General features: G+C 40.1%; 1 protein-coding gene across 3 annotated transcripts in view; it reads right to left on the bottom strand.

Annotated features, from left to right (window-relative positions):
• The window catches only part of unc5db (unc-5 netrin receptor Db), a 215,426-nt gene that overhangs the window by 19,539 nt on the left and 181,884 nt on the right, over window positions 1-14,003 (bottom strand). For all 3 annotated transcript variants that reach the window (XM_056376423.1, XM_056376421.1, XM_056376422.1), the window contains one exon: window positions 3,931-4,158. In XM_056376423.1, coding sequence (XP_056232398.1) covers window positions 3,931-4,158 — 228 coding nt within the window. The remainder of the gene's footprint in view (window positions 1-3,930; window positions 4,159-14,003) is intronic.

Below are 14,003 nucleotides of genomic sequence, written 5' to 3'. Positions count from 1 at the left end.
TGCTGACAACACAAGAGAGGTTTATGTGTCCAAGTTGATTAAAGAGGATACATTATGTATCATGTGGTTTTCTCATCAACAGGATAATATTATGCTCTAATATAATATTAGAGCTGTTCTTTCACATCAAACAAGAAAGAATATTTAGCTAGTTTTTCACTTGACAAAAATCATTATATTAACACTTTGTAAAGTGTTGAACAGAGAAACATGGCTATGTTCAAATAAAAGGAAAAAAGCGGAAAAAGCCAACAGTAGTTCTTATCTTATCTTACAGACCTGGGATCTCCAGATATGAGGTTGGACTCTGTGGTTTCCCGTATAGCCTAGCATGTAGCTAACTTGGATCTGTGATCATGTTCACACGTCTGAGGCCGTGATGTCATGAGAGAAGTTTTCTGTAGACTGTGACTGTTCATTTATCTGCTGTTTGACATGATTCACAGCTGAGTGAAAACCGTAATGTCAACCAAAACTGATATGCTGCCAGCTGCGTTCTGAAATATGGAACTCCAAAATGACTATTGTCACAATGAACGCAGTCATTCACGATCACTGATTGAGCTCACACTGCTCATCTTTTATAATTAACAGTTTCTACTTAATGATGTTAGCATTCAGGACATTGTGGAAATGATCTTTCACCAAGGCGAGAGGCTAAAGGTTGAGGTGAGCAGTATTTTCTTTTTAGCATTTTACACTGGAAGATAAAACCTGCCAGCTGAATACTAAACTAGGTGATATTTTCAGGTAAGAACCCTCCACCCACTGTCTCTTCAACACGACCTGAATGCTGTGACCTTGGAAATGCACTTACCGGTGGAGGGGCATGAAAATATTCATCAAAAATATTCAGAGCATTATGATGAGTTTCAGACTTGCACTACATGTTTATTTGCTAATTTGAAGATGAGTTGAAGAGATGATGATATCTCAATTTGCATCAATTTGGATATAAATACTCTTGTTGAAGAGGTATCTTTTAGAAGAGACGGCCTCATCATGCGCTATCACACAACCTCAGATCAGACCTTAACTCTGCTGATCAGAACGCGCTCTTGCTCTCAGCTCAAGGAAACGTCTCCCTCGCACGACTGTTTGTGTTGCGTCAGACTTCCTGTTGATCCAGAATCCAGTCTGTAATTGACTTTGTGCCGGAGCTTGGAAAACACACAGCAGAGTTGTGGTGCTAACAGACAGGAGCCCAAGGGACACGCAAAAGTCTGGCATCTGCTCGGCAGGCTGGGAATTCATAAACCAAATCCAGAATGTATTTTAAAGCCAGCTGCCACTGACGGCTGCGACATGACAGAAAGGCGGTCGGGAGGCAGAGCCAGTCACGAGGCTCGCGGTGCTCTGTTCAAGCTCGGCTCAGCTCTTCTGTTAGTCTAGTTTCTCCGGGGAGATGAGGGAGCTTGATTTCCCTGATGTTCACTGATGAGATCTCAATGCTTAAAAACCCTATAGGTCGCTGAAGGATAATCAAGTCAAACAAGACAAAAAAAGAATAATTGGTTAACATTTCAATGGCAGTGATTACAGTACGGCTGCTTTTGTCTCAGTCTATTAAAACCAGTGAAAAGAGAATCTGTCAAGCTTTTAGTCTATCAGCTCTGAAGTATTGTTCCGCAGTGGTAATGAATCTGCAATCACTCACATGGTTTAACTGGTAGAGAGCCCATGTTGAGGTCCCTGCTGCCTCACACCACACACACACTCATGCTCAGGGTGGAATCTAGGCCTTGAACCTGCAGTATGGACTTCCTCATAGAGCAGATATCGCTAGTGTGAAACTATGCATCCTCATGTCTTTGTGGAAAAAGGTCAGAGAGTGAAAGTGGTGATGAGTAGCTGCAAAGAGAGTGCTGAGTTTTTTGAGTCTCTCTCAAAAAACACAAAATAAAACCAAAAAAAAAACAATACAATAAAGCCACAACAAGGACCATAAAAACATATTGTCTCACTTACTGGTTTACCCATGCAGATAATTTCTCTTTAATTTGAGCATCTTTGGAGAGATCTGAGATTTCTGCCTCAACCCCATCACCATGGAGGTGAGTGAAATTTCATTTGTGGTGCTCTCAGCTTTGAAAAATAACATTAAAAAGAAAAAGGAGAACTCCACAGCAGTGTGACTTTCCAGAAAATGTGCTTCTCATTTTGAACAATCCTCATTGGAACCAATTTGTGTCTGTAAAAACAGCTGGTTTGTCCAGATTATCCAGATGGACATTATGAAAGATGTCGGAATTAAATTTCTGAAATGTAATTTTAAAGGCAAGGAACAACATAAAAGTAATTCATCAAGTTATTTCAGATACAGATATATTAAAGTCTCTATTTTAGCAATTTTACAATAGATGTTTTTTTTCATTGGACATATGGGGGCAGTGCAACAGCGCTGTAAACACAACACTGACTGACTACTGTATTTTAACTTAATATGCTGATTATGTTTTAGCAAACGAATCCTATTTACAGATTCAGCAGACACAGAGAAACATTATCATTAATCTTGGTTCTGAAGACTCAATGACTGGAAGTCCAATGTTCACTCTCTTTTTAGCTCTGGTTCAGCCTCCTCTAAACTCTGAGGAACTAAATACTGAAAGCTCCATTGTGACCAGCAACAGTTGGTAACTTTGTCCATCTGTGCAGGGCAGCTAGCGCACAATGGGTTAATCAGAGCTCTTTAGCTGAAAACAGCTGCCTACCACTGGAAATAAGGCTAATGACAACGAATCAAGTTGCGAGCTATAAAACAACAATGAGCTAAAAGAATTAAAAACACCTTGTAGAATTTAGGGAACCTGCAGTCAGGTGACTCGCTGTGGGTTTATTTCTGTAAATCCTTTTGCATTATACATAGTAACTTTATCCATACTTCATATAAAAATGTTGATTAGTGCAGCTTTAAAGGTCCCATATTGTATAAAGTGAGATTTCCATGTCTTCTTTGATTATAGATCAGGTCTACGTTCTATATTAATGTGAAAGTATCAAAGCCTCAGTCCACAGAGAAATGCACACAGCCTGTGTTCAGACACTGAGCCTTAAAACCATCCGACTTCTGGAACCTGGACCCACCATCCAACCTTGCAGGATTTAGTTTCTCTGAGTGTTTACCTGAAATCTGATCTATTTTTAGTTGATCACTCAGAAAACAGTGAGCCAATCAGAAGAGAGGCTCAGAGCCTCTTCTCTTCTGATTGGCTCACTGACCTGTTGTTACTAGAGCTCCAGAGAGAAGCCTGAGAGAGGAGATGTAAATCTACATTGAGATGGTTTTTGGTTCTTAAAACCGCTAATATATCTTCTTCTGGATCAACACTTCAAATAAAGCACAGGGAAACTGTAAAATATGGACCTTTAAGTCTCTGCTGCAAATGTTTTGCCATTAGTTTTAAGGTCATATCTTATGTAGGCACTGTGTACACTATTCCAAAGGGCTGCACATTTGACTACACACACTGTTCTGCAGCAAAACCTACATACATACACATAAGTACAGTTAACAAACTAAGTACTAATGAAGTCATTTCCATTAAAATAACATATAAACTCAACTCTTTTTATGCATGGCAGAATTAGAAAATAGTATTCTCCACTTTGCACTCTTTATCACTAAAATGAGGGAACAACTTTTGAACTTTTGGGGGATGTAGACTACACGAATGCACGTTCCAGCTCAGCTGCCATTTTTAAATACACCAGTGTAGCATTAAATTAGCTTTGCCCTGTGCATTAGCAGTCACTACCCTGAGACTCAGCTCGAGGAAGCCAAACTGCTACTGAAGCCACTATTACTGGCCACAGCATCTTCATGAAAAAATGCAGAAAGCTGTGAAACACTGAGCTGCTGGAAACAATCATGACTCAGCCACTGTTGGATAAACAAAATGTGGGGAAAAAAAAAGTGTCCTTCCCCACCTGAAAGGCGTGTGGCGTGTCGTCCACACAGTACACCCGCAGGCTGTAGCTCATGGAGCCGGCCTCCATGCTCCCAAACACAGCCAGCTTCAGCCTCTTGACGGCAGCCTGCGTCAGGGGCTCGCCCACCAGGGCGTACGAGCCTGGCTGGTCCAGCAGCAGGTGGCAGCTTGACGAGTCCATCAGGCAGTAACAGGAAGTGGACTCCTCCTCCACTGACATCACTTCCTGCAATGAAGAACAGATGTGGAAGATTGGTACAACATGTCTGCTGTTGAGAGGAAGATGGGGGCACTCAGAAAAGACGACCTGCTAATACAAAAGTTTTAGTCTTCAAACACAAAATATGCTTGGACCACTTTGTTTATTCCATAATGAATGGTCTTGGGAAAAGTCCACTGACTTGTGACATAAAAACATGGGTTTATATTCAAATATAGCTTTGATTTGATGTGGGGGAACTGTGGAGAGAAATGATGGTATCAATCCAATATTGAGTGCATAATGTTTGTCACCACTGTGATCAAATAAAGTCCATGTCCATGGATTTCCCACATCATCTCATAAATACACTACAACACCTAGTTTCAGTTCAGTTAGCTCTGTCGGCAGGTGTAAAAACATTAAGGTACCATTAAAAACATGTGATGTCACTGTTTATCTCATTATGCAAAACCTGTAGATTCACTTACATGAGACTGAGATCTAATGTAAAATTTCTGTATTTACTTTCTGGTTTAGTTGTAGAGGAAATCGAGCCATTTGATAAATGCAAACGGAAAATCAGTGGCTGACGATGGCAACGTCATTTTAAATGCAATAATCAGTAAAAACTCTCGTCTCCTAGAAATTACAGATATATACTCTTAATGTTTGTATTTTATGCCTTGTACTAACTTTTTTATCTTTCACTGTGCATTGTTGTCCTTGAGTGTCTTGAAAGGCGCATATAAATAAAATGTATTATATCTATTATTATTATTATCAATTTGTTTTGCCAGTTACATTATGGTCGCAAATGTAACTGTTGCCTGGATTATGTTCATTGGCATGGTTCATTGTTTTTATATGAGGCATAGGTGATACAAGTGGCTGGTGGACATACAGAAACTATTGCTCTGACACTGGAGACTGGGGTTTTCATCCTGAATCCCATGTGATCAGCACTTTGTAAGAAGATTGTGGTTTTAGTATCATGTTAAAAAAAAGTAAACAGGTCTTGTCTCAAGACTTTTTCACTTCCTAACCAAGACCACAGTCATTCCCAAATGAACCTAAACGTCACCATAAAGAAGTTTAAATCATGCTGTGGTTAATATTGTATTTCAAAATTGCATATTGCAGAAGAATCAATGAAATATGTTTGGGAACCAGATTTAGACAAATATGTTCAAGCTTTCGTGGCTTGGCAGATTCGTTCAGCATTATGTGTCCCACAAAACTGTTAGTTGTTGCAATTGAATCACATGTAAATAGCATTTCTCGGGTCCAGGGTTGTTTTAAAAGCAAAGATAACATATAGACTTGTATATATAGGACAGTGTACGTACACAATGACACCACTAACAAGTCAAAAGGTATGCCCGAGTTCATCACAAAAAGTTACTCAATAATTAAAATGTATTTTCTTTCTATTCATTCTTGTGTGTTCATCTTCTTTTCAGATGAGTTCTAAATATCACAATACACAGGGCCACTCCCATTCACCCAGAAGACTTGAAACCTCATCAAGAAAACTCATTACATTGCAAGTTATCTTTCTTAACAGTGCCACTCAAATGCACCCATCATACACACGTTTACGTTTGTAATTGTATCTCCCCGGTTGACTACATTTAGCGCAATTTGCGGTTGTTCAGTTTTCATACAATGAACCATTGAGGACGTCTTTATGAATCAATTTTAAGTTTCTCTAGTTAATAAAAACATTATATTTTAATCTCTGATCAAACCTCACAACAGGTGAACTGGGGAGCGACCTCCAATAATCAGAAATAATCAGACTTTATTTTACACACAGTGTGAGGCTTCACAGACACAGCACACACAGATTGTCTGTAGCAGGTGTAAACATTCACATCCAGAGCTGCACAGATATCCGGACTAGGAAACAACGCAAATGAACTTCGGCATACGGCAGACTGTAATATGTGACTGTAATATGGACTGTGTTGTGTTACAAACATAACACATGTTTAAATCACAAAGCACAAACCTACACAGCTTGTAAGGAGTCTCCTGAGAACATGAAAAAACATTTCCTCCATGAGTGACGGTGTTAGTGCGCAGCAGAACACAAAATAGTCATTATGAACTATACAGAGTGTTTTATTTATGAGACGGCAGCGGCAGCTAGGACGAGGGAATTCATTCCAGCTGGAATGAAGGAATCTGTATGTCCCGTCTTTCATTTTCTTTTCTTTTCTTTTCTTCGATCATCAGAAATTGAACAGAAGAATAACCGAAGTTCTATCATACCAATGGGCAGTGAGGATTCTAGAGTCAAGGCAAAAAACTGGCAAGGGGCCCATCCAATCAGCGTTAATCACCATTATGTAATAAATGATCTGACACTAAAGAAAAATGTACGAAATCAATTTTTTTTTTTATCCAAATGTTAACATTTTAAAAATATGAATATGAAGAACAATAAAAACCAAATTACTCCAATGTTGTCACATTGTAAATAACCCACATCATAAGGCCAGTGCTCGTCAACACATAAAGCCCTTTACAGAGGTTTCCTACCGAGCCGTGTTGGTCATTTAGTGATTTTCTCGCTAAAACCCTTTAGCTACTTTTTATCATAAAAGCAGCTGGGGACATACCTATAGTGCGTTTGCTCTCGGCTCACTGTGGTCAACGGGGGCGGAGCCAGACATCGTAAACATTTAGGGCTTAGCCCAAACGAAAGGAGCCGAAAACGAAACCATCACATGTTTTGCGTTAAGCCCAAAGGCTCTGCTCGCTGTCAGGTGACCTATAGATGGCGATATTTCCCCAGTAGCTATAAAAGCTCCACTGACTTGCGGTTCCAGTCAGAGAGACCGAGGGGACATGACACCAAGTTAGCTGTATTATAGACTTTATAAAAGACTCTGCACTTTTGGGAAAACATCTGGGGATGGAGCCATAGAAGCCGCCCCCTCGCTCCGCCTATGGTCGTCATCAACCAATTCACCCTTTCCAGTGAAAACTGATGAGTAAAGACTTGTTTCCATCTACGTTTACTGCATTAGGATTATTCAGGGGGGAAGCAGTAAATTCACCTTCAAATATGTTTCTGCGACTCTCCAGTCTCACAATATTGACACACAGTACGTTGCACCCTCCACCCAAGCGAGGAGACACAATCCATGAAATACATGTGATTATTCAATTTAATGAGGAGGTGTGAGACCACACAGCGTGCTGAAACACAGCTGGCGGAGAAATATTTATTCCCTCACAAATAATCACAAGTTAAGTGGCAAATGCGGCAAATGAAAGTCACATTACCGGCAGCCTGCGAGGCGGCAAAACTCCACGTTCACTCACTGCTGCAGCTTCAGCTACTGAACTACAGTTGACCAAAAGGTCTATTAGCTGTTCTGGAGCTGCTAAATGAGCTTGTGGTGAGTTTGTTTTGTCAGATATATCTTTTTATTATTGTAAAAAAAAAAAAAAAAAAAATCCAAACCAATGATGATTTGATCCCACAAAATAAAAAAAAATGTCGCCTGTGTAGCCAAAGCCTTATAGAGTTTGTTCCTCCGTAGTTTATTGTGACTCGATCACACAAACGTATGTGAGTTATGTTAGCTAAAATCCAAACCACCAAGCTGTTGTAGGAAATTAAAGGGATAATTTGACATATTGAAATAAAGGGAAATTAACTTAAAGCCTGGAGATGTTAGTTTGGCAAACGTGTGCTGAATTAGCTATTAGCACTATCTGTTTTCAATGTATTCATGAATATACAAACAACTATCACTGGATTACTCTGATGTGAAGAAACCTTAGAAACGCCATGATTCTGAGTTACCCGGAGCATCTTTTTTTCAGTTTTATTTGCAAACAACATCAGCTCATTACTCAACGGAGTTGTGACTAAGAAGGGGGTCGAGTTCTGACTCAAACTGTGGTTGCTGGGTACTGAGGGTTTTTAAAGTATCTTAATATCCTCCATGAGCTCTGTGTCACAGCCGCCGCTGCCGCCGCTGCTGCCACTGCCGACCCTGCTAATAAGCAGGAAAATCAGTAGGCCAAACCTCAGTAACTAACTTCCTGTTGTTTTCAGAACACATGGTGACCTTCCATTAGCCTGCTTAACGCACAATTTGAAATTCCAAACTTAAAAATAAATAATGGACACACTTGAATTTTGAAAAAAACTATTGAATGTCGCAAAAAAATGAATATGCTTGTATGAGGTGGTTATTTGATGAAGCAATATTTCACAAAATTGAAATTGAAACCCTTTCTTCGCATTCAAGTTGTGGCACCTGCCATATCAGGCCCCAGGGAGCCAGTGGAGTCCGATTGCAAAAAGTTGAATCAAAATACTGAGTTTAGTTTCAGGTTTTGGGGCTAAAGATGTCGAAAAGTATTGAGAAACAGACACATTGTTGAATTTTGGTCTTTTCACGGGATTTGAAAATGACAAGAATATAGAATAAGACCTTATTCTAACATGCTTAAAGGGATGTAACGCCACAATGTAAATGCTGTTAGAACAATGTTCCAGCTCAGTGGGTAATAAATTACCCTTGGCAGTTTGGCGTCTGACCAGAAATGTATTACAATTCATGAGGACAAAAAAAAAACTAGTAGATGGTATGGCGCCAAGAAAACATGCACACACTGTGACCAGTTTATTTTCTGTTGGCAAATACACTTCATCAGCTTGCATATTATAATCAGACGCTGTACTGTTCGAGGAGATGCAACATAAAGGGAGAAATGTTACCACTTTCTTCACCCGCATTCATTTCATGTGGGGGGGGGATTCCTTCTGTAAATACTTTATGTTTATATTACATAATGTACTTATGCTCTCTGCATCCTCGTAAGCACAGTTTAACACAGTGCAATAAGGCACAGAATATTATTATACCATGGCTGCGAGGGCTGGGGAGTCTTTCATGTGTAGCACGTATTTTAATGACAGTTGAAATAAGGGTATTTTAATGGCACCGTGTATTTGCAGGTATTATGCATTCTCAAAATTCTCTCTCTCTCTTTAGGTTAAACCTCAATGGTAAGTCATTATTTTAAACCAGGATGCTCAGAGCTTCTCTGTGCCCTTTTAATATTAGAGGGAAATCTCAAAGCGACATGAATCTTGTATTCATTCATATTCCCTCCGGCCCCCCTTCCATTCTTCTTTCACAACACTTGCACATATTGAGAAATTGCCCTCTTACACTGAAAGGATTTTTTTTTTTTTTTTTTGTCGCACTATAGGGAACCTAGAATGCTTATAAAAGGCAAAGTTAGGTAAACATGAGCCTGAACTGAAAGGAGGAGGAAGAAGAATTACATGCTGACAGAAAGTAGTGAGACCTCTGTCAGCAAACAAGATGTCGGCAGAAGAGCTCTTTAATCTCTGACTGAATGACCTGAGGAGACTTGACATGGTTTCTAATCTTCAGGAGCATCGAGCAGCATCTCAGATAGAGATTATGAAACTGGACAAACTGGAGAAGAAAGAACAACCATATTAAAGATTTATGTAAGATGTAGGATAAAGGATCTAAAAAAAAAAAAAGAAAAGAGAGGCAGCTGTGGTATCTTTGGGTTTATCTTGGGTGCGTTTAAGCCAGCTCTAACCACTTTAGATAACCCCGGTTACCTAGGTAACCTATACTGTGCTGCCAACCTTCTCCAGAGCAGCTTGTGATTCAAAATATTACACCAATGTATACGTGTTAGTACCGACAATTCATCAGCTAAATTCTGGTTGTGAGGGGGAGTGGAAATCATCGGTTGATTAGATGCTTTCTAATTAGTAGTTTTGGAGGCGAGGGACGTCTATCACATATAGACCAACAACCATTCACACTCACGTTCACAATTTAGAGTCACTGATTTAACCTGCATGCTTTTACACTGTAGGAGGAAGTCGCAGTACCCGCAAAGAAAACCCACGCAGACACGGGAGAACATGCAAACACCAAAAAGAAAGGTTCAGTCCCAGGACCTTCTTGCTGAGGCGACAGTGCCAACTCCTGCACCACAGTGCTGCCACCAGATATTATTGTATTTGGACCAAATTATTATCAGAGAAATGTTTAAACATTTTATAATGTGTTACAGAAGCAAAGCTAATGGGCTCATCATTAGATGAGATATGAGGATAAATGTTTGATACTTTTTACGAGATGCATTTAAACGATTAACACGATCAATGTTTACCGATTACTGTCCAGCAGTTTGGTCAAGTACTTGTGTAGGTTACTTAAATGATATACTTCACATACAGTTCACATTCATGTCTCCCTTGTTCTGATGATAAAAATCAGATCACAGTGTTAATTACTTGACATTTTTGTCAGAAACGTCATCGTGACAAAGCTCCTATACACTTACTAATTACTGTTTTAATGCAAAACAACATGCATCCATCAGAATCACACACTGTTTCCTCCATCACCCAAAAAAATATATGTAGTTCAGAAGTTAAGTTGTTTGACCTGTTGCCCTGCCATTAATAAGAAGCAGCTCACAATCAGTGGCATTCTGTCTCTGTCGGTCATGTTACTGGACGTTCCTGTCAGAATCAGATTTACGCACTAACTTCATCTAAAACCCACTGAGAATTACACAAGACGACGCAAGAAAACAGCTGAGACAAACTACGGAAACACGCAGGCAGCACATTGACATTTTATAAAGAGGTAAGCTAGCGTAACATTAGCTTAAGTGCTGTGCATGTAACATTAAGGTTACTGTCACTTGGCTGTACTTCATGATGCAATCAAAAAGGATGAGTAAGCTCCACGTGACGGTCAGTCTTCAGACTCATCCTCTATACTGGATGTTCACTGAACTAATATCACTGCATTATCAGACCCTGCAGCCTCACAATGCCTCAAATACATGAAAATTAAAGGTGGATAATAAAAACAAGACTAAAATGTCAATAATGAAAACTAGACTCAAATTAACAACAATCCAATGACTAAATTTAGGCCCTAATAATACAATTCTAAGAGTAACTACATGAGTACATTTCATACTGAATGACTACTTCAAAATGAATGAATTCACTGAACAATAATAATAATAATTGCATCCAAGACTAAGGGACTTGTAACTTGGTTCTGATCTTAAATATCAAACCAAAGCTTTTATTATTATGCAGCTTTGCTTGAGGTAAGATAGCGGCGCATGCAGACGCCGCTGCAGCTCTTGCATATTCTTTACAGCAGCCGTCTCCATCGCTTAGAAAAACATTATTCCGGACAAAGGCTCACAATGTAGAGAGCAGGCAAATCTGACTGGTCTTCCTCTAAATAACAAGCTCTTTTAAGCGCTGACAACCACCACAACAGCCAGGGGCAAACCTGCAGTATTCATTATTCTGACCCATGCTTGGCTTGCCAAAACTTTACGTCAGATTTACATTTACATTACCGCCTGACTGAATATTCTCTTCATTATTCAGCCCCACTACTTGTCTTGTTATCATGATGCTGGTTACTGCTCAAATACACGAGCAAATAATGCAAAGTGATAACAGAGTTTGGGCTTGTTATGCCTTTGGGTTTGGGATTAAGCTCTTGGGACTTCATCCAGACCAGTAAAAGCAATCTTCTTCACGGGGGAAAAAAAAGAAGAAAAGAAAAGAAAAGAAAAGAAAAGGCTGACACTGCTGGAATGAAAACACAGACACATACAAAGCTGGAAAAAAAATACAATGCCTCCTGTTGCAAAGCATCTGAAAGAAGCCAACAAGGAATGCAAAATACTGGGTGAGTTGTGCCGCTTGTTTGTCAGCGGTGCGTTCGGTGTGTGTGTGTGTGTTGATGTGTGTGTTCATGGTGGCTCATGGAGAGTTGTTGTCAGCACAGAAACAATCTCAATGATTCTCCTGCTGATTACCTCATGTCTTAATTCACTGTGCCATGTCTGTCCTGATCCACTAATCGATACTTGCCTTGTCTAACGGGGCCCCTCCTCCTCCCCGCTGACTGACAGCAGCCATGCCTCTTCCTGCCCATTACATGCTGTAATTGTTTCTTTATTTTCCTCCCGCCGGACCGGCGGTGTTGCCTTCATGCGGCCCTTATGTCACCCTCTGGACCCACAGAGGACATAAGGCGGGATCAATCAGCTCACCCACAAAGCCCCAACAGTCTTTTATGGCTCACACATAATTCACCAGTCACATGTCACACTGACTAACTGGACCTTTTACCACATAAAGCTCATACAAAGGCCAGCGGGCAGAGCGGGAACACAAGGAACTCATGGCGTCTTATGTCTAGGAACATGACTTTAACAACACTCACTATCTTACACTGAGTGACATCCAGTTACTGCTTAGAAGGGTAGAAAGGGGGGTTAGGGTCGGGTGGGGGTGGCGGTTTATGACCTTCATCATCAGCCTCCAACCTCGGGTTGTTTACCCCAAACAATCTTGATGGTAGATGACTTCTAGGGCTCTATTTTTAGAGTCCAAAGCGCACAATCTAAAGTGCGTGGTGCAAATGCATTTAGGGCGTGTCCATGTCACTTTTGCTATTTTAACAATGGAAAAACACAGTCACTGCATCAGGCACATGGTTCAAAAGGGTTTTACTCAGTCTCTTAACTAGTCATGGGAGTGTTTCTGGCGTAACATGCAACAAACCACAGTGACACAGTAAAATCTCCCAGTCCCTTTAAAAGTCAGACATGCACCTTGGCTGATTGCTATGATAAAGATGCAGTGCTCGACGTACAATTAGATTCTGTCTGTGGGGAGTTGATCACATATTGTTACTGACCAGTGAGCCCAGTCCTGACACACACACACACACACACACACACACACACACACACAGACACACACACACACACACACACACACACAAACAGCAGCTCTGTGAACTCTGAGGGCCAAGGGAGGGCTGAGGGAATCGATGCTCTGCACACAGCTCTGCCAAGAAATGGCACAAATCACAACGTTAGACATCTTTTATGTTTTGTTATGATTATGAGACGTGCAAATAAATGTTCGGTTCATTATGAAACTGTGGATAAATGTAGTTTAGGTGATGAATGGGAAACAGTGTGGCACTCTCTTCTTGTGTGTAACCGGCAGAGTGTAAGAGTGTATGCGCTCTGTGTGTGTGTGTATCTTGGCACATGTTACTCTCTTGACAATGTGTCCTTAACATAACAGTGAAATACTGCACCGCTGACTTCAGACCAGGTTTTTGTTGGTCAATTGCGCATTGCCTTTCATTGTCTAAAGATAGCAATGCGCTACCAATACTCCTGACCACACACCTCATTTAAAGACCAACTCGCCCATGGGCGCTCACATGGGCGCAAGTGTATTTGCCATTTAAACAACATGAGCGCTGGACGGGAAAATGACCATGTGGGTCTGAAACTAGCAAAGACACTTGTGTATGATAGAGCTCTAAGAGTTAATAACGTGCTCAGTCCGGCTAGTGTTCACATGAGATATTCTAATCAGACAAATACTCACATATCTTTTGTTAAAATAATCTTCAAAATAAAAGAAGCATCAAACTATGGTGTATTTCACTGCATTCCTTTCAATAAGCATTACAGAGCGTATGGGCATGGATATAGCACGGTTTTAATTTGTGGCTAAAGTTGCTTATAGTTATAAATGTGACAGAATATGACTTTCATATTTCAAAAGCTAACACCAGACATTCTTTGTGTAACAGCCTTCAGATTTATATAAGAGGGTGTAATATGATGAGTTAGGAAACATAAGTCACTAATTCAAAAACTAATTTACTTACTAAATCACAAAACTAAAAACTAATTACTAATTCAACTGAATAATAATATTTAAAGCTGCGTTCATTGTTTTTTTCCAGTATTTGGTGGCAGCAAAAGAAGCTAAA

The sequence above is a fragment of the Seriola aureovittata genome, chromosome 5 (assembly GCF_021018895.1).
Source record: "Seriola aureovittata isolate HTS-2021-v1 ecotype China chromosome 5, ASM2101889v1, whole genome shotgun sequence".
Taxonomy (NCBI): domain Eukaryota; kingdom Metazoa; phylum Chordata; class Actinopteri; order Carangiformes; family Carangidae; genus Seriola; species Seriola aureovittata.
This window is presented reverse-complemented; position numbering and strand designations above follow the sequence as displayed.